Source organism: Leucoraja erinacea, chromosome 4, assembly GCF_028641065.1.
Source record: "Leucoraja erinacea ecotype New England chromosome 4, Leri_hhj_1, whole genome shotgun sequence".
NCBI lineage: Eukaryota > Metazoa > Chordata > Chondrichthyes > Rajiformes > Rajidae > Leucoraja > Leucoraja erinaceus.
In genome coordinates, this window is record NC_073380.1 from 78,243,994 (window position 1) to 78,270,935 (window position 26,942).

Consider the following 26,942-nt stretch of genomic DNA (forward strand, 5'->3'; position numbering starts at 1 on the left):
CCATCGGTTTCTCAGTCTTTCAATTTCATTCTTGCCACTTGCCAAACACTCCATTTTTAAAAAAAAAACCCCATGCCATAACCACTGATTCTTGAATTCCATTGTACTATTTTGTTTCTAACTCGTTCTCCTTACAATGGAGAAAGACTTTGCAATTAAAAAAATAGCCGGGTTAAACGTCTTAAATAGGACTGTTATTTGAAATTTGCGAGTTAGTATTGATATAGTAACGTGTTATAACATGGAGTAACAAGCTGGGCCACACTACAAAATCATTTTGGTGCAGGGATGACTGGCTCAGGCCATGTAATAGAATGCGATAGAAAAGGCTGAGTTTCTCCAATATTTTTTGTTCTGCTCAAGATTCCAACATCTGCAGTAGTTCTTTGTATCTCCTGCTTATTAATTATCCACCGGGTGGCACCAGCAATGGCTGCCTCGCAAACGTCTGTCAGTCCTTTCCTTTGTGTCTGTTTCGTATGTCTTAAATGTATGTTTTTTTTAGTGTTTATTAGCTTGTTTTATGTGGGGGGGGGGGAGTTGGGGGAAACTTTTTCTAATCTCTGACCTCGACGGAGTTGCGATTTTTTTCCATATTGTACCTCCGTCCGCACTGCAGCCTAACATCGAGGAGTTGGCGGCCTTTGCTGGAGATCGACTGGGAGCTCCAATGGGGGTGTCTGCGGACTTACCATCACAGGGTTCGCGATCCCTGTCGGGAGTCGCTTTGGGACTCCAACCGTGGAAGCTTGCGGGACTTTAACATTGCGGAGCCCACAGTCTCTGGTTAGAGACCGACATTGGGGACTCCAAGCCGCAGGAGTTTCGACCGCCCCGACACAGGAGTTTTGATCCCCCCGACACAGGAGTTACGACCGCCCCGACGCGGGAGTTTCGACCGACGCGGGAGTTACCGACCGCCCCGACGCGGGAGTTTCGACCGCCCCGACGCGGGAGTTTCGACCGCCCCGACGCAGGAGTTTCGACCGCCCCGACGCGGGAGTTTCGACCGCCCCGACGATGATCCCAACTGCAGATGGTTCGACTTCCCCAACCGCGGGAGAATAAATAGCAAGGAGATTGGATCTTATTGCCTTCCATCACAGTGAGGAATGTGGGGAATCCGCTGTGGTGGATGTTTATGTTATCTTTTATGTGGTTGTGTGTCTTGGTGCTTTTTTTAGTATGGCTGTATGGTAATTCGAATTTCACTGTACCTTATTTGTTACACGTGACAAGATGCTGACCTGACCTTGAAACCTTATTAATCCAGCGTTTTACAACTATTCTGTTTAAATGCAAAATTTAAATGGTGGTATCTCGAGGAATGAAGTTATGATCTACCCATAGTAGGAATCGAATGTCTGAATCCAACCATAATTCTGGGTGAATAAGCTTGCTGTTAAACATTTATACTTTGAGTAAATCGGTCATGTTGATTTTTCCTGACATAAATGCTAATAAATTGGGATTTTATTTCGTAAATGGGCAACTATCTGATGTAGTATTTGTTTTTTATGAAATTGGCTTCTGAAAATATGTCTGGTTGATTTTCTGACTAAACTCTAAGAAAACCTATGATATTATAGGCATTTTCTTTTTGGTGACTAATTTCTACACACTGGCTTCCATTTGGTAAAATTTTGAGTTATGAATAGTGTTGTGTTTTGTATGCTGTGGCCTTTCACAGTTTTGTGGTAATTTAGTTCCATCCTTTGTTCCACAGTCTTCTCCTGTGTAAGTTGCTATTTACCATTGAGCCTGTTGTTTTTCAGATTTATTTTTGTTTTTATTGGCACCTCGCACAGATTGTTCTATTGTCATTTGCTTTATCCATGTCTAGTTCATGCCTCGTTCTTTAATTTGTTTCAAATTAGCCATTAACATTTTTCTTTCCGTGTTTTATATTTTCAGTACCAGAGCAATACCATGGTTCCAATCCCGAGGAGGAGTTAATTGACAACCCATCTGCTCATCAGCTCATTTCTAGTCCTCCAGTATCTTCAATTCTGCAGGATCATTTGAATATGCAACAAATAATTTATCCCTGCAAGAAAAGTCCACATCCTCTTCTTCCAGCTCCAACTACTTCTGAGCATCTGGATAACCAGACCGAAAATGGGAACAATATGGTATCGTGTCCGTGGGCTGCTACACAAGCCATTGCTCTGGCTCAACCCAGCGTCTACTCTGTCCAGGATGGAAAGGTAATTGTTTTAGGTGGTGGAAATTCTTTATGCATTGTATGTGCAAGCAAAATTTACAGATTCTATCGTTATTTGGTTATAGGTTCACATTGGAGCTAATATATGGATTGATGAGGACAAGTGGGAAACAGTGAAACGTCAGCCAAGTGATTCAAGGTTCACAAAGTGTTTGGCTGTAGCCGTGTGGGGAGTGGATACTTTGAAGGACAGAAGTGTCACTGGAATTGCATGCAATTCAACAAAGTCATCTCCTAAACCACCTCTTTCCCCTTACAAAGTACAGATTATTAAAGGTAAGCCAAAGGACAATTTGTGTAGGAAGTAACTGCAGATGCTGGTTTAAACCGAAGACACAAAATGCTGGAATAACTCAGTGGGACAGGCAGCATCTCTGGAGAGAAGGAATGGGTGACGTTTCGGGTAGAGACCCTTCTTCGGGTTAAGAATCTATATATAACAATCTATATATACGGTTTAAGTATCCCTCTTGGTTGCACCTCACAAATTCTGCCCTATCTAAGCTTTTAGCACTGACCAAGTTTTGGACAATATTGAGGAAGTTAAAGTCACCCATTGAGACAACAGTGTTGCTTTGGGATCCCGGTAATCATTCTGAATATCTGTTCCTCTATCTCCCGCTTGCTATTAGGGAGCCTATAGTACAATCCCATTCGAGTGCTTGCACCTTTCTTGTTTCTAAGCCATACCCATATCGCCTCAACCCACCAGTATGTCCTCTGAGTGCCACTGTGACAGCCTCCTTCATTAGTTCCCACCCCCCTGCTTCTCTGGGTTTGAACCCTCTGGAGTAGGACTAGCAAACTCCTTGCAGGAATATTGGTCCCTCACCAGTTCAAGTGTAAATCATCCCTTTTGTACAGGTCTCCTCTGCCCCAGAAGAGATCCCAATGGTCTAAAAATTTATCCTACCTATGTAATTTGTACCAATGTGCACAATGATTTCCAGCTGCTTGCTCTTCCCTTTGAGAATGTTCTGCAAAACCTTGGAGACATCCTGGACTCTGGCACCAGGAGGAGACACACCATCCTGGAGTCTTGTTTGCTGCCACAGAATCACTCGTCTGGCCTCCGTTTCCCAATGGCTCTTCTGACTTTTCCCTTCCCAGCTGTACCTCAGAACCAGGCCCAACACCACACTCTGGATCACTGCTACGGCTGCTGCTGCTACTCTCCCATGACCGATCCTTCCCCGCAACAGTATCCAAAGGAGCAGTAGTGTTCTGCAGGGGAATTACCCCAGGGTACTGATCTTTTTGCCTACTCCCTTTCCTGGTGGTCACCCAGCTATGTCCTGCCTGCACCTTAGGTGTGACCACCTCACTGTAACTCCTCTCTATGACACTCACTCCCGGAACACTCACTCCCCGAGCTGCAACTTCAGTTCCGTAATGGCCCTGTCTCGCGGTGCGAGTCCACCCACGAGTGATCCCAAGTTTAAAATCACGTAGAATTAACCTAGCGGAACTCGTGGACGTAACTTAGCGACTCGTAACGCTAACGGCAGGTACTCGGGAAACTTGTTAACTCGTGAATATCTTTCAACATGATGAAAGATTTCCACGAGTCAAATTTACTCATGAAGTAAATATGTTAAACTTTTATACTCGGTGTAAGAACATAGTAGCCCATGAGTTTACTGTAGTGACTCGTGAGTCTACCATGGACATTCTTTAACTCAGCGGGACAGGCAGCATCTCTGGAGAGAAGGAATGGGTGACGGGATGACGTTTCCACAATTCTGCTGCGTCTTGGTGTTACTACAGCACTGTGTGTTCACTTTTTGTCAACCAGCATCTGCCCTTTCTTGTGTATGACATTATTTGTATCCGTGGCAGTTGATTGTCGCTCCCTTCAGTTTCCCAGGGGCTCGGGACGGGACGGGACTGGAGTTGGGAGGGAAAGGGGGGGGGGGAAGAGGAGGGGAGGGTGGGGGGTTGGGGTGACTTAGTACGGGAGACAAGTGTAGGACAGGTGTACTGACTGTGTGGGCAGACACTTTGGTAGTGATTGCCCATGGGGTTCACTGTCGAGGACTTCATAATGCAGAGAGCATTATAAACAGTTGCCGCAAAAAAAGATTTTGTGTGGATCTGGTATATGGGTATTGAAGGCGCTTCTGGTCTGCAGTGTGCAATAGTTACCAAAATACACAGCATCTTTAGAAAGGAAAAATACAAAACAAGGAGTGTTCACCCAACGCTGGAGTTCCAGCTTTCCGGCAAGAGGGCCTGAAAACATCGGACTGGCTGCGGAGGCCACAAATAGGCCCCGACCTCGGGTGATTCACAGAGGAAGACGACTTATCTTTTTGATGCCTTTCCCTACAGTGGAATATTTTTGATTCTGTTGTGGGGGGACGTTCATGTTGAATTCTATAATGAGTTGTGTCATTTTTTCTTATTTTAAATTTTTTTCTGTGGATGTACGGAAATGTAATTATTTATTTTATGTATAGCACTTTGGTTTCAATGCGAGTTGATTTAAACGTGCTATATAAATAAAAATGTACTTACTTACTTACATGTCAATCCCACTGGATAGGCCTTAGTCATGGTGCTGTACAACACAGAAACAGGTCCTTCGGCCCAGCTTGGCCGTGCCGCCCAAGTTAGTGTCTTAGAGTAGTCCTATTTGCCTGCATGTAGCCCATAGCCCTCTAAACCCTTCCCGTCCATTTATCTGTCGTTCATAACCTCAAGAAAATATTAAGTCTACGTGAGCCTGCTTCAGTTTCCTGGATCCAACTCGGAGAGAAGTCTCCCCACTTTCCAGGGTTAATCGCTCCACTGTTTATAATGCTCTCTGTAATATGAACCCAGAGTTGTGAATCTATGGAATTTGCTGCCTCGGAGGGCAGTGGAGTCCAATATTCTGGATGCTTTCAAGAGGGAGTTAGATGTAGCCCATAAAGATTGCGGAGTCAGGGGATATGGGGAGAAGGCAGGAACGGGGTACTGATTGTGGATGATCAGCCATGATCACAGTGAATGGCGGTGCTGGCTTGAAGGGCTGAATGGCCTACTCCTGCACCTATTGTCTATTGTCTATTACTGCACAAATTCACTTCTTAAACAATATTGCAATGCCACCACTTCTTTTATGTTCCCTGCCACGTCTTAAGATTCTATTCCCTGGAATTTTTAATTTTCTCTCCTGCCTTTCTTTTAAACGTGCCCCTGTGATAGCAATAATATCATATTCCTACATTCTGATTGGTTCTCTTATTCCATCTGCCCCATTAGTCAGACTCCTTCCATTAAAGTCGATACAATTTAGCCTTGTATTACTCCCATGTGCTGTATTATGCTTTTTCTGGTTTTCCTTTTATGCGTTATTTCACCCCCTCATTCTCCACCCTCACTCATCAGTCAAGCCAAGTCAAGAGAGTTTATTGTCATTAGATTAGATTAGATTAGATTCAACTTTATTGTCATTGCACAAGTACGAGTACAGGTACAACAAAATGCAGTTTAGCATCTAATCAGAGTGCAAAGTAGTAAAATTACTGGTTAAAACAATATGTACAATGTGGATGAATTGAACTACAGGTGCACAACCTTTTATCCGAAAGCCTTGGGATCAGACACTTTTCGTAATTCAGAATTTTTCGGCTTTCAGAATGGAAGATTTTTAGCGTAGATTTTAACGGCTGGCTCAGTGGTAGAGTGCTCGGCTCAGATCCCGGCAGTTACTCGATCGCGAGTTTGAGTCTTCAATGTAGTTTTTTCTTGCAAGAGAGAATAGGGAGGGTTAGGCTGGGATCATTCTCTGCGAGATGATCTTAGTGCGGGAGACAAGTGTAGGAGAGGTGTACTGACTGTGTGGGTAGAACTTTGGAAGTGATTGCCCACCATTCTCAAAAGCCGCTGTGTCTCCCTGTCCCTCCAACTCCAGAGGAATCTGCTCCCCGATGGGCCGCTACGACGACAAGTGGCAGTTCGCCCACAGCCCGAGCTGCACCACCCCAAGAACAAGACGTACCTTGCACACCATCAGATTCTGCGTGTTCCTCTGGAGTTTGAGCGGGGCTGGGCTGGAGTTGCTGATCTGGGATCTCCGTGCTTGCAGTGGGCCTGGAGGTCGGTGTCCCGATGAGGGACACCGACTGCAAGCACGGAGATCCCAGAGACTCACAGCCAGCAGCAACTCTAGCCCAGCCCCGCTCCAACTCCAGAGGAACCCGGGTTGTGGATGAGGGGGCGCAGCTCGGGCTGTGGGCGAACTGCCAAGTCGCCATAGCGGCCCATCGGGGAGTGGCTTCTGGTGGTCCTGACATCTCTCAGCTCCTGTCCTGGGGGGGAGCTGAGAGACGTCAGGACCAACAGGAAGCCGCTCCCCGATGGGCTGCTACGGCGACAAGTGGCAGTTTGCCCACAGCCCGAGCTGCGCCCCCTCATCCGCAACCCGGGTTCCTCTGGAGTTGGAGCGGGGCTGGGCTAGAGTTGCTGCTGGCTGTGAGTCTCTGGGATCTCCGTGCTTGCAGTCGGTGTCCCGTTGGTCCTGATGTCTCCGGCCACCCCCCTGGACTGGAGCTGAGACTGGGAACTGTACCGCCCTTGCCCCCTCCCTCTGCAACTGCAAACAACCCCACAGTTCCCAGTCTCAGCTCCTGTACAGGGGGGTAGCCGGAGACGTCACAGCCCGAGCTGCGCCGCCTCATCCACAACCCCAAGACCAAGACGTACCTTACACACCATCAGCTTCTGTCCCTACGGGGAGCGTGTTCCTCTGGAGTTGGAACGGGGCTGGGCTGCTGCTGGCTGTGGGTCTCTGGGATCTCCGGGCTTGCAGTGGGCCTGGGGGTCGGTGTCCCGTTGGTCCTGACGTCTCCGGTGACTGGCACTGTCCTGCTGGCATCGCCGACGTTAATACAGTGCAAAGCCCCCCACGCCGGTGCAATGGGCGGGGAGCTGGAGAGGGGAGGGAAGGGGTCACACACATGGCCGGGAAGCGGAGGGGTGTAGGTGGGGTGAAACTGAAGGGAGCGACAATCTGCTGCTGCCTGCCCGCTGAGTTTAAAAAGTTCCCACGCAAGACTCACGATACACTGTGTATCGTGAGTCTACCGTGGGAACTTTTTAACTCGGCGGGCAGGCAGCAGCAGATTGTCAATTATTAACTCTCCCGCGCAATATACCCTCACCTTCTCTTTTATGAATGGGGATTTAGTTCCCCTTTCTTTGAGGACCAACCGGAGGTTCCGCTGTCACCTCTGCGGGCCGCCCTCGGTGAACGTCTTCAAGGACCTTTCTTCAAGGACCGAAAAAATGTCGCTATTCGGAGCTTTTCGTTATTTGGATCTTCGGATAAAAGGTTGTGCACCTGAAGTACATAGGCAAATAAATATATATAGATAAAAGGGTATAAAAAATAGCTAGCGTCGGGCCTGTGAGTTCAGCAGGGTAATGGTATTTTGGAAGAAGCTGTTCCTCAGCCTGCTGGCGCGAGACCTAAGGCTCCTGTACTGCCATGGTTGGGGTGTGAGGGGTCCTTGATGATTTTCCCGGCCCGTCTCACACACCGTGTGCGGTTGAGGGCATCCATGGCAGGGAGCGCGGCACCGATGATGTGATGAGCGGTTTTCACCACCCGTTGTAGTGCCTTCCTGTCAGCTGTGGTGCAGCTGCTGTACCATACCGTGAAGCAGGTGGTCAGGATGCTTTCAATGGTACAGCGGTAGAAATTGGACAGGATCTGGGGGGGACAGGTGAACTTTCTTAAGCCTCCTCAGAAAGTAGAGGCGCTGCTGTGCCTTTTTAATCAGTTTGGTGGTATTGTGTCCCAGATAGGACAATGAAATTCTTGCTTTGCTTCAGCACAACAGAATATAGTAGGCATGAATACAGAACAGATCAGTGTGTCCATATACCATTATATAAATATATACACACCTCAATAAATAAGCAGATAAAGTGCAAATAAACAGATAATGGTCTATTAATGTTCAGAGATTTGTTTCAGTTGAGTTTGGCAGCCTGATGGCTGTGGGGAAGCAGCTATTTCTGAACCTGGAAGTTGCAGTCTTCAGGCTCCTGTACCTTCTACCTGAAGGTAGCGGGGGGATGAGTGTGTGGCCAAGATGGTGTGGGTCCATGATGATACTGCCAGCCTTTTTGATGCAGCGACTACGATTGATCCCCTCGATGACAGTGAGGTCAGAGCCGATGATGGACTGGGCAGTGTGTGCATTGAGTCCATGGCATGAATGGTGCCACTGCATGAAGGTGTGAGTCGGTGACAACAATGGTGCCACTGAGCTAACGTGACGAACTGTATTTCTGTTTGCAAAAACAAATCAATTACTACAATTTGGAACTCTGGATTGACATTTTGTTTATTTTATTAAGCAAATTTAGTAATATTCTATTTCTTCTACAGAACAATTACTGAATAGAATACGACAAGATGCCAAAGATGATAATGAGATCCATAAGCGACTAAATAAAGTAAATCGATATATTGGGGAAAAAATAATGGACATTAATAAGCAGTGGCGAAAAGCCAAAGCAGAAATATCAAAGTTAAGAAACTGTGAATGTGAGATGGGTTTAAAATGTGATATCCATGCACATTGTGAGAGACCTGAGGTACCCATCAAGGAAGAAATTGAAACCTTTATCTATGAATAATCTAGTGAGAATAACAAAGTTCTGTTCATGGTGATTGTTATCTAAAATTGTACAACTGTTATTTGATTACAGTGAAATCTGTTTGTACTCATTTGTTTACCATAGAATGGTATTGCAGAAAAATATTTTCTACTGGTTTTTGTGTAACTGACCATTTTATGACTGTTAAATCATTGAAACGAGACGATTATAATTTGTTGAATTCTGCAAAACCAAGCTATTTGGTCCATTGCACCTCCACCATGTATCAGTGCTTGCTACTTCCCTTTCCTCCTGTTCTTCCTACTCAAGACTTTTATACAGTATGCAGTTATGACAAATTCCAATGAACAGTCTTCAGAGCATTTGATTCCGTGTTTCCCTTTTTATTTTGATATTTTTTTAATTTATGCCCTTCCTTCTTGGGTTGGTACATCACTGAATATCGGTATTTTTCCTTTCTATTTTATAGTGCTTTATGATTTGTATTACAGTTTTAATTTACTGTCAGATCTCTTTAGTTTGACTAAAACTGAACAAGTATGGATATTTGTCATTTGTCTTTATAACTAAACTTTCCCATTGATATGTTATCAGTTTAGCACTGATTCTTTTTTGTATTCTCTCCAATGCCTATTTAATTTTCAAAGTTTCAGACAAAACCAGATATAAAACTTAAATTGGTCATTAACCAATAATATGTACAGTTTTACTTTTGTATTAATTCTACTGATTTATAAAACACAGGAACTTGCCTATGTTTTTGCAGTTTTATGAACCATTGGGTTTTTGGATGTGGGGATCACTGGAATGGTTACCTTGATTTCATGGAGAGGTCATTTGCTCTGTTTAGTGGAGGCAGATGCTCCCTGGTATTTAAATAACAATCAACTTTCATACCATGTATCTGAGCAAGCCGCTACAGTGTTTTGTCAAGAGATTCAGATAAAATCCGGCCCATCGGAGCAGACTCTATGGGTTTAATTCTGCTCCGATATCTTATAAATATAGTTATAAACATAAATGGAAGAAAATGTGCAATTCATACTGGGGTACTTTATTTTATAGCTGGAGTGCTTAATTTGATAAATTGCACATTGACGTCAACACTCGTCACCAGTGGTGTACTTGAATATTGTGGAGAGAAATTCATTGTTGAAGCAGTTAAATATAGTTATGTGTAGATCAATATCCGGATTAGAAACCTTTTCTATGTACAATTCTAGCCACTGGAAAATTCAACTCTGCGATCATTACCTCAGCTGATCGCTGGTTGGCGTGGACTCGGGAAACGAAGGGCCTGTTTCCACACTGCATCTCTAAACTTTAGGACTGAGATGAAGAACAACCTTTTCAGCCAGAGATATATGAATCTGTGGAATTCTCTGCCATAGAAGACACTGGAGGCCAATCCACTGGATGTTTTCAAGAGAGAGTTGGATATAACTCTTAGGGCTAACGGAATCAAGGGATATGGTGAAAAATCAGGTACTGATTCTGGATGATCAGCCATCATCATATTGAATGGCGGTGCTAGATCGAGGGTACAGTATCCAGGTACAATTGGATCAGCCCATCCTCTTGAAAATCTGAGAATTGCTGCCATGTTCTTTTTTAAAATAAATATTTAATAAAAAAAGTAGCACAATGTGTTGCTCTCACTTACTTAATTTGAATAAAATGCAGATTATGGTGACATTAAAATCTGGGTGCATTCAACAAGCCAACCTGCTGTCTTGTATAGGTACAAGTTACTCTATTTTCCAAGTGAAAGACCAATTTTTACTTGAATTTCTGGTGTTTTGACACATTATTTAAGTAAAGACACAAGAGAAGGGTCCCAGCCCATAGCGCCATCTGTCTATTTCTTGCCTCGGGTGCTACCAGACTGGTAGTGTTTTGTTGCTATGTATTTAAGTGTTGTGACCCTGAAGCACGATGAGTGATTTTTACCACCAGATGGCAATAAAATACCACACATTTTGGATCCTGCTTCCTGTGATGTGCAGGAAGGAACTGCAGATACTGGTTTACACCGAAGAGAGTGGACTGGAGTAACTCAACGGGTCAGGCAGCATTTCTGGAGAGAAGGAATGGGTGATGTTTCGGGTCGAGACCCTTCTTCAGACTGGGCATTATTTTGCAGGAAAATATATTTTTATCAGTTTCGGTAGGTTGACATTGAGTAAGGATGAACAATTGTATTTTAGAATACGATTGTATATTAATGTACAGATAATATTTTGTTATATATAGCACATTGTTTAACTGAACAGTGAGCATATAATCGGATAATGTCATTGGTGCAGGAGTGGTTGTAACAATGGAAATCTAGGTGTATACTTAACATTTGTTAACGGTTCCAAATTTGTTAAAACAAATTTAAACTTAACTTACTGTAGCTTAAACAATAAAAGTTGAGAGTAACTCCAATAAAAATACAAGCAGATTTTATTGAAGAAACAAAACTGATGTAGAAGATTGAATAACATTTGCATTAAATTATTTTGTTAACTCAGTGGCTGCAACAGTGAGGGGAGGGAAGCTGAATACAGAGGTGTAGTCAAGGACTTTGTTGAGTGATGTGGGCTGAATCACTTGCAGCTCAACACTGACGAGACTAAAGGGTCGGTCCCACCAACATGCGATTGCATGTGTCTAGCGCGACCAAACATGGTGGCTTGAGGCGTACGGCCTCGCGGGGCTGGTCCCACTTCCAACCCCGGAGCTGCCTGGAGTTGTGAGGGGCTGGTGCCGACGTCATATTCACCAATCAGCTGGGCAGGAGGCGGGCCGACTGAATTTGGACGTCACGCGGCGTTGGGCGGTTACGTCATCACGCAACGGCACGCCGGGCGGTGACGTCATCGCGCAACGCCACGCGCTAGGCGTATGCCATCAAAGCTCTGCGTACGGCGTTGAGACGCTGCGTACGCCCATCGAGGCGCTGCATACGGCCTCAATGCGGCTGCGGGCCGACAGGCCGTTGCCGCGCGGAATTTTTGGTCAGTTTTTCGGAGCCCCGCGCGATGTCGGGACCAGCCCCGCACAACTCCATATGGCTCCGGCCATCGAAGTGGGACCAGCCCCGCGAGGCCGTACGGCTCAAGCGACCACGTTAGGTCGCATGCTGGTGGGACAGGCCATTAAAGGAGTTAATGGTGGACTTTAGGAGGAGAGGAACACCCCTGTCTCCATCAATGGTGTAGATGTGCAGTTTACCAGGGAGTACAGATACCTTTGAATGTACCTGGATAGTAAAACTGGACTGGTCCACGAATGCGGAGGCCCTGTATAAGAAGGGACAGAGCCGGCTGCACTTTTTGAGAAAGCTCCGCACTTTCAACATCTGCAGCATAATGCTGCAGATGTTCTACCAATCGGTGGTAGCCAGTGCCATCTCCTTCGCTGCCTTGTGCTGGGGCAGCTGGGCGAAAGCCGCGGACGCCAACGGGATTAACAAACTCATCAGGAAGGCTGACTACGTCGTAGGGGCGGAGTTGGATTAACTGGAGGTGGTCTTGGAGGGGAGGATGCTCCTCAAATCTGCGGAGCATCTTGGACAATACAGCTCACCCCCTCCATGACACACTAGTCAACCTGAGGAGCACCTTCAACAACAGACTGGTTCCACCAAGATGCAGTGCAGAACGCCACAGGAGGCTATCGAACTGTACAACTCCTCCCCCTTCTGTCGTGGGGTAGATGACTCCCCTCCCCAAATCTTTGCACATCCCCAATCCTTTCCGCTCGTCACTTTAATTTCATGTATATTGTTGTTTTATGACTGTTGGCAGATCAATTTCTCTCCTGGGATAAATAAAGTTCTATCGTATCGTACTTTGGAATGATTTTTAATATTGTTCACATATAATTTGTTGCAGTATTAATCTGTATATGAAAATGCTTCCTGTTTCATTAACTGAATGATATAACTTAAATGTAGTTTTGTATTATTGGTGGACAATAGTGAGATTAAATGAGTTTTCAGTTTGAACAAATGAACAGTTATTAAAACTATTCTCAAGTGCCCAGCAAATCTTCACTGGTGATCTGAAATAAAACTTGGAAATGTTGGAAGCATTTGGCTTGAGCAGCATTTCTAGAAAGTGAAACTGAGTTAATGTTTCAGGTTAAAGACCATCAGAACTGGTAAAGGAAGAAGACAAATATATTGTAATTTGCAGAGAGGGCTGGTGGGGATCTTGGATGGATAGGACAAAGGGTGAGGACAGTGTTGCCTTGGGGTGGAAGATTGCAACCTTCACGTGGTCCGCCCTGTTTCGACAAATGCAATCAACCCAGCGTGCACAATCAAATAGAACAAGTTGTCTAACAACTTTAGGCTGTGCACGCCATATGCAAGAAAAAGAAGAAGTGTTGCCTTGGTAATAGGTAGTTGACTTGAGAGAAGTCTGTTTGAGAGATCCAGAGACAGACAACAGAAGGACATGGAAGAGGTGTGAAGTGCAGGTCATAGCTGTACAAGATGCTGAGTAAATCAGGCAGTGCCAGTGGAGATGGGGTGGGAAATTGCAACCTTCACATGGTCCACCCTGTTTCGACTAATGCAATCAATCCGACGTACACAAACAAATCGATTGAGTGTTTTGGTGTCTACAACTTTAGGCTGTGCACACCATACACAAGAAGAAGAAGTAGAAGAAGAAATGGAGTGAGAAAAATGTAGTTAATAATCAGTTCTGATACAAACAGTGAAAGTGAGCTACAGTACTTGAAATTGCCGAATTTGACAGTCCAAAAGGCTGCTATGTTGAGGAGCCTTTGTGTTTATATTCAATTTTGTCAGAATTGTGCTTGATAGGCCAGAGTGGGAGGTGAAGGATACGGGGGAAATCCTTTAAGACCGAGATTTCTTTAGAATTTTTTTTGGAATGACACAAAGTGGTGGAATCTGTTTTTATCATTTAAAAATAAATTGGATAGTCTCTGGAAGGGAATGGAGGGTTATGGTCTGAGCGCAGGTAGAGGGTAGTGTTCGAGGCCTAGTTCATTTCCGGCTATATTTAATGGTTATATTGGAGAAAAAAAATGTTCAGATGTGGTGAATCTCTGGAACTCTGCCTAGAGGGGATCAGGGGGTATGGAGGGAGAGATGTGGCCCTGTGGCTAAAGGGATACGGGGTATGGAGAGAGGCAGGTACGGATACTGAGTTGGATGATCAGCCATGATCATATTGAATGGCGGTGCAGGCTCGAAGGGCCGAATGGCCTACTCCTACTCCTGCACCTAATTTCTATGTTTCTATGTGAATGGAGGATTGAAGTGACGGGGTACTGGAAATTCTAGGTTATTCCTGGAAGCCGAACATGGATCCTCCACAACAAGGTTGCCCAATCCGTGTTCGATTGATCCAATGTATGAGAGACCACATTGTGAGCATCAAAAGTAGTACACAAGATCAAAAGAAGTACAAGTTACCTGCAAAGACTGGGGTCCCTGATGGGGAATGAACGGGTGAAAAAGCAGGTGTTGCATCTCCTGTTGCCGTATGGAAAAGTGCAATAAGAGAGGGAGTGGTTGGTGCAAATTGAAGAGCAGACCACGGAGTGTCAAAAGAAATACCCCTGAGGAATTCTGAATTTCATTGTCCTATCTGGGACACATTACAATAAACTCTCTTGAGATGGGGAAGATGTGTCTGGTGTGGAGGTTTGTTGATTGGCAGAAATTGGAAAGGATTTTTTAAATATATCAAAATAGACTTTATTGGAGAAATAAATATAAACAATACACGATCCATACAAAACTCCGTCTGACATTCTCGGAGGCTATACATACATTCAATACAGTTTCCCCAAATTTTACCCACCACCCTTGCCACTCATGTGGCCCACTAGTGTGGAATCCCTTCCCTTATTTGGAGGGGCGTCTCCACCACACCCTGCCCCCCCATGTCCAGCAGCGGAAGGACCCTAGACTGTGGTCCTCCCCCTTGCGAGCCTTGCATTGGCTGCACCGAGCTTCAGTGCGTCCCTCAGCACGTACTCCTGCAGTCTGCAGCAGGCCAGTCGGCAACATTCCCTGACGGACATCTCGCTCGGTGAAATTATGAATGCCCAGATATCCAGCACGTGGGTCTTGGAGAGGAATTAGAAGTGGGCTGTGCGGGGTTGGTTATAAATCTTTAGAGATTATAGAAGTGGAGATGATAAAAGTAGAGATGGTAGAGTGACGATCTCCCATCAAAATGAGATCCATGACTGTCTGTGAGACAATGGCAAATGTTCATTGGTGGGTTCGTGATTCAGAGGTGAGGTTTGGCCTCTGAGATAGAGCTCAGTTCACCAAACTACAACAGCATTGAATTAACCTCTTGAGTCTCTTGAAAATATTACTGTTGGTCCTCAATGGACAGAGTGCAGGAGGTTTGAGAGGGAAAATGTACGTGTATGTGTTAGGCAATTAGCGAATACATCTACTGAGGACAAGAGGGAACAGTCCAGGTGAATTGGGAACCCTAGGGATAGGAAAAAGGGTCTGTGGTTTAGAATGAAGACTTCTGACCAAGTAACCAAGCCTTCATTTCATGTAATTCGGCCATACAACCAATTCAGCATCATTTAACCATTTTCTTGATGCTCGCAAAATCTCCTCAGCTTTTACAGTAATCTGCAGTATCGCTGTTGGCTTTTCACAAAAAGTAATAGTTAGCATTTTATGTGGCAGTCGCCTTTTTTTACTCATAGGTTTAGTCGAAGTAGGTCGTAGTAGGTCGGCATGTTATTTGTAGGTAATCGAAGGTAGTCGAAGTTAATCAAAGGTAGTCGAAGGTAGTCGTAGATAGTCTTCAATATAGTCGAAGGGAGGTTGAAGGAGATCGAAGGAGGTTGGCTTCACTCTCCACTATTCGGTGTCCAATTTTCCCGAAGCTAGTCTAAGCTAGTCTTCAACATAGTCGAAGGAGGTCGAAGGCGGTCTTCTACATGGTCGAAGAAGATCTTCAACATGACATTTTTCCAAACTCTCCGAAACTCTTCTAAAATCACCAATTAGGTCGCCGCAGTGGGACAGCCCCTTAAGTAGATACCACAGAATGTATAAAATTCTTCTGGGATTTAACTGGATTGATTTGGAGTTGATAGTTCTTCATGTTGATGCTCCTGATATTCCTTTTTATGTCAAATGTTTCAGCTTTGCTGATAAGTCTGTAAACTATATCATCTTATCAAAAGCCTTCGGGAGGGTTGTCTACACTACATTGACTGCATTATCTTCATCAACTCCACCTGTTATATCAAAAACCCAATTAAATTGGTCAACAGTGTAACTTGCTCTGAACAATTCCACATTTAGTTTTAGTTTTAGTTTTAGAGATACAGAGCGGAAACAGGCCCTTCGGCCCACCAAGTCCATGCCAACCAGCAATCCCAGCACATTAACACTATCCGACACACACTAGGGACAATTTACACTTACTACAAGCCAATTAACCTACAAACTTGTACGTCTTTGGAGTGTGGGAGGAAACCGAAGATCTTAGAGAAAACCCACATTGTCACGGGGAGAGCGTACAAACATCGTACAGACCGCACCCATAGTCGGCACCTCAAGCCTGCGTGCTCAGCCCCCTGCTGTACTAACTCTATACTCATGACTGCGTAGCTGGTCATATTGCGAACTCCATCATCAAGTTCGCTGACGACACCACTGTTGTGAGACGTATCACTGATGGGGGTGAGTCAGAGTATAGAAGAGAGATCGAGCGACTGTCCATATGGTGGCAGCACAATAACCTGGCCATCAACACCAGCAAAACCAAGGAACTGATTGTGGACTTTGGAAGGAGTAGGATGGGGACCTACAGTCCTGTTTATATCAACGGGTCGATGGTTGAAAGGGTCAAGAGCTTCAAATTCCTGGGTGTGCATATCTCTGATGATCTTTCCTGGTCCGAGAACACTGATGCAATTATTAAGAAAGCACATCAGCGCCTCTACTTCCTGAGAAGATTACGGAGAGTCGGTATGTCAAGGAGGACTCTCTCGAACTTCTACAGGTGCACAGTAGAGAGCATGCTGACCGGTTGCATCGTGGTTTGGTATGGCAACCTGAGCGTCCAGGAGCAGAAAAGGCTGCAAAAAGTTGTAAACTCTGCCCAGTCCATCATCGGCTCTGACCTCCCTACCATTGAGGGAATCTATCGAAGTCGCTGCCTCAAAAAGGCTGCCAGCATCATCAAGGACCCACACCATCCTGGCCACACACTCATCTCTCCGATGCCATCAGGTAGAAGGTACAGGATCCTGAAATCTGCAACATCCAGATTCAGGAACAGCTTCTTCCCCACAGCCATCAGGCTATTCTATGGTATATGGTCACACTGATCTGATCTGTATTTATGAATACAATATCCTGTTGTGCTGCAGCAATGCAAGAATTTCATTGTCCTATCTGGGACACATGACAATAAACTCTCTTGACTCTACCACTTCGCCACCGTGGCCGCCCATTTTTCTTCAAATGTTTATAATTCCTTTTTCTGATTAATGATTCCAAATGCTTTCCCTCTGTGCAAGGTAAACTGATGGCTGGAGTTTTGGGGCTTGCCTCCGTTTCTTTTTGAGCAATGGATTAACATTTGTTGCTCACCGTGCTTCCAACATTGTTCCCACAGATCATAGCCCCTGAAGGCACTGGTATTGCTTTATTTCTTGACACACGTTCTGAGAAACAGTGAAAATCTTTGCGAACTTTCCAGGAAAATAATCTGTACATGATTACAATCAAACCGTACGTGGATACAGATGGTACAAAAATATAGTGTTACAACTGCGGGGAAAGTACACATAAACAATGTGCAAGAGGTGTAACGAGATAGATTGTGAGATCAGGAATATGTCCATGGTGCATTCATGAATGCGGCAAAATGGTGCGATCCAGGTTATAACATGCTGCTGCGCATGTGAAACATATTCTCACCAGTTTTTATGTTCTTTTTAAGGGAAGAGATCTTAATGATTATGTAAAGAGGTGGTGGCATTGCAATATTGTTTAAGAAATGAATTTGCGCAGTAATAGACAATAGACAATAGGTGCAGGAGGAGGCCATTCAGCCGTTCGAGCTAGCACCGCCAATCACTGTGATCATGGCTGATCATCCACAATCATTACCCCATTCCTGCCTTCTCCCCATGTCCCTTGACGCTGCTATCGTTATGAGCTCTATCTAACTCCCTCTTGAAAGCATCCAGAGAATTACCCTCCACCGCCTTCTGAGGCAGAGAGTTCCACAGATTCACAACTCTCTGGGTGAAAATGTTTTTCCTCATCTCCGTACTAAATGGCCTACCCCTTATTCTTAAACTGTGGCCCCTGGTTCCGGACTCACCCAACATTGGGACCATGTTTCCTGCTTCTAGCGTGTCCAATCCCTTAATAATATTTTCTGCTTCAATAAGATATCCTCTCATCCTTCTAAATTTCAGTGTATACAAGCCCAGTCGTTCCATTCATTCAACCTATGACAGTCCCACCATCCCGGGAATTAACCTAATGAACCTACGCTGCACTCCCTCAATAGCAAAAGTATTCTTGCAGTAAAATTCCCTTACAAGGCATTGAGGTCACTTACAGTATCCAATTGATGCTCCAGCAGGCAGTAACTAAAGCACTAACAGCATGACATATCAGCTTATTCCTGATGTATAACAAGGTTGGCATTAACTAGATATTCAACTGGACCAACCTGAAGAGAAGATCTGAGAGGTGGCCATCCTACAGTCAGAGGCTCATCTCCAAACTCTCCTAAGCCTTTTCACCATCTATGAGTCAGAAAGCAGGAACATTCTGAAATACTCAGCATTCGTCTAGATCAGTGGTTCCCAATGTGGGGCGTATGCCCCACAGGGGGGCAATTTGATTTTTAAGGGGGGCAATTGAGCGCGACTGAGGAGGTCTGGGTCCAAATTTTCGATTTTTATTTTTTTGGATTTTCCATCAGGTAAACATAATAGTTTATGTTTCAGATGTTATTTTGAGTAAATAATTTTTTTGGGGTAAAAAAGGTCTTTATTGAGGTGGTTATTACTAACACCGCGCATCGCTCTTCTTCACGTCCAAAAGCTCTCCTATGGGAGAGAATATCACCACATCTATCAGATTTCAGAATTAGGTGGGGCATGGCCAAAAAAAGGTTGGGAACTACTGGTCTAGATGATTACAGCACCTACATCACTCAGGTGGCTCGATATTATTTAGAGCAATACAGATCATCAATCCAACATCTTAAAAATGCTGGTTAGACACAAAATGCTGGAGTAACAGCGGGACAGGTAGCATCGAAGAAGCTGTCTGAACAAGAGTATCAACCCGAAATGTCACCTATTCCTCTTCTCCAGAGATGCTGCCTGGCCCGTAAGTTACTCCAGCATTTTGTGCCTATCATCTTAATATTTTTCATCCTCCAGTTATGCTCCATGTGTGTATGCACATAAATCATAGAACACGAAGCAGTGCAGCACAGGAACAAGCCCTTCAGCCCACAATGTCCATGCTGCATATGTTACCAAGTTAAACTAATCTCCTCTGCCTGCATGTGATCCATTCCCCTACATTCTCTGCAGCCTCTTGCATTTTGGTGCGTTGAAATTGATAAATGAGGACATGATGCAAGCTGTCAGAATATTTTCTACAGTGCAGCAGAAGACGACTGAAGAAGGGCCTCTACCCGAAATGTCACCCAGCCCTTCTCTCCAGAGATGCTGCCCGTCCCGCTGAGTTACTCCAGCTTTTTGTGTGTCTTCAGTTTAAACCAGCATCTGCAGTTCCTTCGTACACAAAGTGTACCTTTTCCCTTTCTCAATGCTGAATTGTTTTCTGCTTTTTGAACATAAAAAGTTGAACATTAGAAGTTACATGAGTGGAAGAACAACTCTGTAAGAATGCCAAAAATAAAGGTAACATGCAAAGCTCATTAAGAACAATAAAACTAAGGTTGCCCACAACAACCATGTCTTTGTTTATCAAAAGGCAACCCTGCCTGCTGCTGGTGTGAAATTTCTGCACATTCTTCAGTAGTAATAAAACCTGTGATTGTTCATGTGGAGAGTTGTAATTCTTTATCTCCATGCCTTTGTTCTGCAAGTGGTTAAGATTTATTTACAAGCAGTTACAAGATGCCCATGTAGATCTGACATGCCACCATGAATCAGTAAATAGCGAAACCATGGGAGTCAAAGTTGCTTTTCAATGGAGTACAGCCATTCCTAGTGAATTATCAGATAAACACTGATCCTCTGGTGATAGAATGCAACTTTTGTTGCCTCGTAAATTCCTGTTCTCTTTCCTGTCTGGGTGATGAGCAGAGGCCAAGCTGGGAGACTGACCACAGCCGTCACCCTGTCCCCTGTATGCAAGTCAGGCAAGACAATGACATACTTGGTGGGTGGGTGAATGACTGGGAATATGTGGTGGGTAGAATTACTTTACATTTTATTATGGAATAAGATAGAACAAGGATATGGGGTGATTGGTGGTCAGCGTGGACGCGGTGGGCCAAAAGGCCTGTATCCACTCTGTATCTCCAAACTGAACACTATTGCAATCTCCGGCACGTGGACTCAGCAATAGAATTGCTACCTCACAGCGCCAGAGACCTGGGTTTGATTCTGACTACGTATGCTGTCTGACTGCCTTTTCCCCGGGTGCTCTGGTTTTCTCCCACACTCCAGAGGTACAGTTTAGTAGATTAATTGGCTTCAGTAAGGATTGTAAATTGCCCCTAGTGTGTGGGATAGCACCAGTGTATGTTCTGATCGCTGGTCGGCGTGGACTCGGCGGACCAAAGGGCCTATTTCCGCGCTGTGTCTCTAAACTAAATTACACTAAATTAAACATTATATTTAAATATTTGTTAACCACAAAAGAGGTAACAGATGACGACTACAGCAAGTATGGTGCTGAAGTCTGAAGAAGGGTCTCGACCCAAAACATCACCTATTCCTTTTCTTCACAGATGCCGCTGAGTTACTCCAGCTTTCTGTGTCTATCTTCAGTTGAAAACAGCAGCTGCAGTTCCTTCCTACACATCAAGTTTAGTGTTTTTATTCAGGAATGGCAGTGGGGGGGGGGGGGGGGGGGGGGGGGGGGGGGGGGGGGGGGGGGGGGGGGGGGGGGGGGGGGGGAGGTAAACAAAGGTAATTTTAAGTCAGTTGATCAAATGTCAGTGATAGCTGTATACATATTTGTGACTCTTGGCACAAGCATACATTTGAAAGATACAAGGAAGACACAAGGTAGACACAAATTGCTGGAGCAACTCAGCGGGACAAGCAGCATGTTTCGAGAGAAGGAACGGGTGACGTTTCAGGTCGAGACTCTTCTTCAGACAATAATCTATATCTATATATATCTTTCTATATATATATATATTATTAAAACTCTTTGGCTTGTTTGTGGCTGTATGTGTGTGTGCCAATTTCTATTTTCCTATTTTCTTCCAAACGCTAGGCCACAGCCTTCCCATTTTCACACATTCTACTCACATTTTTCCTGTCGAAGCGATAAACATCTTCCAGTCGCATTGCCATCTATATTTCCGCACTTTTTAATCATTTAAAGTTAAAAAAAACCCCAGAAAACTCACCCATTTCACAATCGACTCACAAGGCAGGACAGGACTCTCCAGGAGGGAGGGGCACTCCAGTACACTTGCATGGCGGCCACTGCCAGCGCCCGAGGCCCGACATCTGACATCTGGTGTCGAGAGTGGAGCCTCGGGCCCTGGCTGGAGCTGAGCCTGGTGCTCGAGCTGGAGTGAGAGTCGAGCCCGGGGCCGAAAAAAAAGCTGAAGGGGAGGGGGAGGGAGTGCTGGGGGATGAGGATAAATGAGCTGTGAACCCGTCAGCCACGGCTGCACAATTGAGAGCTATGGGTGAGTGGTGGAATATTGCGTCCGGGGACCAGCCCTCCCATGTGAAGCCGCGCCCCCCTCCCACCCCCCCTGCGTTGGGGGACGGGACCCAACGGGTCCCACTTGGTCTAGTACAATAATAATAATCATGAATAATACAAATTAATATACATGTCGCAGGGCTGCCTTTTATTCATTTATCTCGCACCATTATGTCTTGAGTACTTTAGAAGTCCACCACAGTTCTTTATCAAGAGGAGGTAGGGTAGGTCTGTTGGTGAGGGATGAAATTCAGTCCCTTGCAAGGGGGACATAGGGACTGATGATGTAGAGTTGCTGTGGATAGAATTGAGGAATTGTAAAGGTAAGAAGACACTAATGGGAGTTATCTACAGGCCTCCAAACAGTAGCCTGGATATAGGGTGTAAGTTGCAGCAGGAGTTAAAATTGGCATGTAACAAAGGTAATGCCACTGTGGTTATGGCAGCTTTCATTGTGCAGGTAGACTGGGAAAATCAGGTTGGTTCTGGACCCCAAGAAAGGGAGTTTGTAGAGTGCCTCTGAGATGGATTCTTAGAGCAGCTTGTACTGGAGCCTACCAGAGAGAAGGCAATTCTGGATTTAGTGTTGTATAATGAACCAGATTTAATAAGGGTACTCAAGGTAAAGATATTTACTCTCTCTGTCTGATAAACGTTGGAATTATGGTGCAAGTCGTGGTGAATTCATACAACTTGTTCTCCTGATTCTCGATTATTTCAGAGGTAGTGACCATAATATGATAGGTTTTAATCTGCAATTTGAGAGCAAAAAGGTTAAATCAGAAGTGTCAGTGTTGCAGTTGAACAAAGGGGACTATGAAGGCATGAGAGGAGCTGGCCAAGGTCGACTGGAAAAGAATCCTAGCAAGAATGATGATGGAACAGCAATGGCAGGAACTTCTGGGCATAATCCAGAAGGTGCGGGATCATTTCATTCCAAAGAAGAACAAAGATTCTAAGGGGGGTGTAAGAGGGAACTGTGGCTGACAAGCGAAGTTAGGGATGGAATAAAACTTAAAGAAATGGTGTATAACATAGCAAAGAGTAACAGGAAGCCAGAGGATTGGGAAACATTTCAAAGGACAACAGAAGGTAACAAAAAGGGCAATACGGGGTGAAAAGATGAAGTACGAGGGTAAGCTGGCTAAGAATATAAAGAATAGTATAAGCTTCTTTAGGTATATTAAGATAAAAAAATTAATAAAGACAAACGGGGGTCCTTTGAAGGCAGAAACAGGTGAAATTATTATGGGGAACAAGGAAATGGCAGAAGAGTTGAACAGGCACTTTGGTTCTGTCTTCACTGAGGAAGACACAATCTCCCAGATATACTAGAGGACAGAGGATCTAGGGAGGCAGAGAAACTGAAAGAAATTTGCATTAGGCGAGAAATAGTATTGGATAGACTGATGTGGCTGAAGGCTGATAAATCCCCAGGGCCTGATGATCTGCATCCCAGGGTACTCAAGGAGGTGGCTTTAGAAATCGTGGACACATTGGTGATAATTGTCCAATGTTCTATAGATTCAGGATCAGTTCCTGTGATCGGAGGGTAGCTAATGTTATCCCACTTTTCAAGAAAGTAGTGAGAAAGAAAACAAGGAATTATAGACCAGTTAGCCTGACATCGGTGGTGGGGAAAATGCTGGAGTCAATTATTAAAGAAGTAATAACGGCGCATTTGGAAAGCAGTAAAAGGTTTGGTCCAAGTCAGCATGGATTTATGAAGGGAAAATCCTGCTTGACTAATCTTCTGGCATTTTTTGAGGATATGACAGTAAAATGGATGAAGGGTTGCCAGTGGATATAGTGAATCTGGACTTTCAGAAAGCCTTTGATAAGGTCCCACACAGGAGATTAGTGGGCAAAATTAGAGCACATGGTATTGGGGTAGCATAACAGATTACAGATGAAGTGCTAGTAAATGGGATTAGTATGTATAGGTACTATATGCTCATCATAGACATTTTGGGTCGGAATGCCTGTTTCGGTGTTGTAGGAATATGATTTAAACTATATTTCATGCCTAAAGTACAAGGCTGACTCAGGATTCATGTCGATTGTTGGGAAGCCCACCAGGGAATGGGAGGGCCTCAGGTGCTGCAAGCTTGGCACACCATTGCCTCATCAATTCCCTCACCATCTTCCAGTCCCGCCTCAAGACTCATCTCTTCACCTCTGCCTATCCTTAGCCCCACGTCCCCCTCCCTTTTCATCTGTGCTTCAATTGTCTCATATTGTGTTTTGAATTGAATTCTGTCTTTAATTCGTGTATTAGTCATGTCTCTACTATTTATTTCATTCCGCTTACATGTTTTTCCTCTACTTGCTAAATTTTTGTAAGGTGTCCTTGAGACTCTTGAAAGGCGCCCATAAATAAAATGTATTATTATTATTATTAAACACTCCTTTTGGTCCAGGAGAAACAGAAGAAGACTCTGCCCATCCACTGCAGATCATTAGCTCTCTCTTCCCAAGCTTTAGAGTCATAGAGAGTCATAAAGTGACACAGAGTGGAAACAGGCCCTTTGGCCCAACTTGCCAAAGCTGCACTAGTCCCACCTGCGGTATTTGGTCCATATCCCTCCAAACCTGTCCTATCCATGCACCTGTCTAACTGCTTCTTAAATGTTGGAATAGTCTCTGCCTCAACTACCTCCTCTGGCAGCTTGTTCCATACACTCACCACCCTTTGTGTGAAAAAGTTACCCCTCAGATTCCTATTAAACCTTTTCCCCTTCACCATAAATCTATGTCCACTGGTCCTTGATTCACCTAATTTGGGCAAGCGACTCTGTGCATCTACTTGAACTATTCCGCTCTTATAGAGGTGTATAAGATCACCCCTCATCCTCCTGCGCTCCAAGGAACAGTCCCAGCTTACCCAACCTCTGCCTATAGCTCAGACCCTCTAGTTCTGGCAACATCCTCATAAATCTTCTCTGTACCCTTTTCCACTTAACAAAATCTTTCCTATAAAATCATGCCCAGAACTGAACACAATACTCTAAATGTGGCCTCACCAGCGTCTTATACAACTGCAACATGACCTCCCAACTTCTATACTCAAAACGTGGGTTGTCTGCAATCTGTCTCATCCGTCCATTGTCCATTAATGGACAATTATTCTCAACATCGGGATAATTACTGGGACTGACCCAAGGATTTCTAGTCTGTAAAATCAGTAGAAAAGTGATGGAACAGATTGGAAACAACCCACATATTACAACTATTTTGCCTATGAAAGCTCACCTTGCAAATTTCACAATTCACTACACACAAATTTGAGATATGGAGTAAAATTTGCTCTCATAGGATTTAAGTGGAGCGAAAACGGAAATAAGTCTCCACAATCTCTTTTTCAATTTGCATTTCTTGACACTTTGTGTTGTCATGGCTTTTCATTGTGGAAATTCATGATACAGACCATGTTAAAGGACACCACCCCCCTAATGCTGGAGTCACCTCTGTAGTTAAATCCTCTCAGTAAATTTGGGATCTCTATGGCTCCAGCTTCTGTTTAATCCAATCATTCAGTATGAAGATTACTGGCAATGATTGGCCATCTCTGCTCCTGGACCGAGGAGCTGGTAGAAATCAACGACAGTTGTGGTACGGGAATCAAATATAAGTCATACTGAGGTTATGAGATTTGGGGCTGTCCCACTGTACAAACTATTTCAAGAGTTCACCCGAGTTTTCCCTGATTCGAACTCGGAGAATTACGGTAATAGCCACTCGTAGGTACTCGGTGTTATTGTGGACATTTTTCAACATGTTCTTCCCGAGTCTTCCCGAGCTTCCCGTGTTTCCCGAGTACATGCCGTTAGCGTTACGAGCCGCTAAGAGACGTCCCAACCTCTGACGTACCCGTTCCATACATTCTATCTGCTTACCACAAGTTTGATTTTTTTTTAAACTCGGGAGAGCTCTTGAATTAGCTCGTACAGTGGGACAGGCCCTTTACAGCCTTCCTTGACACCAGCCTGAAGGACATTAATGAACAAAATAATTTTGTACATCAAATTAATGGGCAGTGATAGAGCTACTGCCTTACAGTGCTAGAGACCCGGGTTCGATCCTGACTACGGGTGCTGTCTGTACGGAGTTTGTACGTTCTCCCTGTGACCTGCGTGGGTTTTCTCCGGGATCTCCGGTTTCCTTCCACACTCCAAAGACATACAGATTTGTAGGTTAATTGGTGTAATTGTAAATCGTCCATAGTGTGTAGGATAGTGTTAATGTGTGGGGATTGCTGGTCAATATGGCCTCGATAGGCCGAAGGGCCTGTTTCCGTGCTGAATCTCTAAACAAAACTAAAATAATCAAACCTGTGGTTTCATGTTTACTGCCACTATATTTTGTGTTACAAATTTGTATTATTACTTTAATCTAAATACCATCACTGGATGGGATATGAATTCATATCCCTGTATTCATGATTCACACCTCTGATTACAGTCGAATAACTTAATCCTTACAATGAAGATAGACACAATAAACTGGAGTAACTGAGCAGGACAGGCAGCATCTCTGGAGAGAAGGAATGGGTGACCTTGCGGGTCGAGACTCTTCTTCCGACTCGACCCAAAATGTCACCCATTCCTTCTCTCCAGAGATGCTGCCTGTCCCCGCTGAGTTACTCCAGCATTGTATGCCTATCATCGGAGTAAACCAGCATCTGCAGTTCTTTCCTACACATTAATCCTTACACTTCTGTGTCCTGGTTTTATTAATTGCTTTTGTCTTTCCCTGTATTTTCCCCATTGATATTAGAGTCCCTTTTTCCCCCCCATGGGTTGGGAGGGAAATTTGAAGGCAGATCACATTGCACGTTTGACCACTGGGTGAAATAAAGATACCTGCATATCTTCTTGTCTGAGGAATGCTGTAGAGTGAGTTATGGCAATTAGGCCTCATTCTACAGAAGTTCAATGTAGAGGTGCAACAAGCTTGGGAAATCATAATAAATGCAGACAACCCAGCAGGATGAATATTGATTGCAACCAGTCAATATGTACTGTCCACCTTTTACTGTCCAGCTAGTCTCCAATTGGGCAGCTTACAACCCAGCGGTATGAATATTGATTTATCTAACTTCAAGTAACCCTTGCATCCCCTCTCCATCCTATTCTCCCTGGTCCAATCTCTCCCGAGCTACGTCCGAGACACCTCACACGCCCTTTGTCT

General features: G+C 44.5%; 1 protein-coding gene across 2 annotated transcripts in view; it reads left to right on the forward strand.

Moving 5' to 3' along the window:
• The window catches only part of bend5 (BEN domain containing 5), a 41,074-nt gene extending 31,873 nt beyond the window's left edge, over nt 1-9,201 (forward strand). For both annotated transcript variants that reach the window (XM_055634588.1, XM_055634587.1), the window contains exons 4-6: nt 1,915-2,207; nt 2,290-2,500; nt 8,607-9,201. In XM_055634588.1, the coding sequence (XP_055490563.1) occupies nt 1,915-2,207; nt 2,290-2,500; nt 8,607-8,857 (755 nt within the window). In that variant the 3' untranslated portion in view covers nt 8,858-9,201. The remainder of the gene's footprint in view (nt 1-1,914; nt 2,208-2,289; nt 2,501-8,606) is intronic.
• The last annotated feature ends 17,741 nt before the right edge of the window (nt 9,202-26,942 follow it).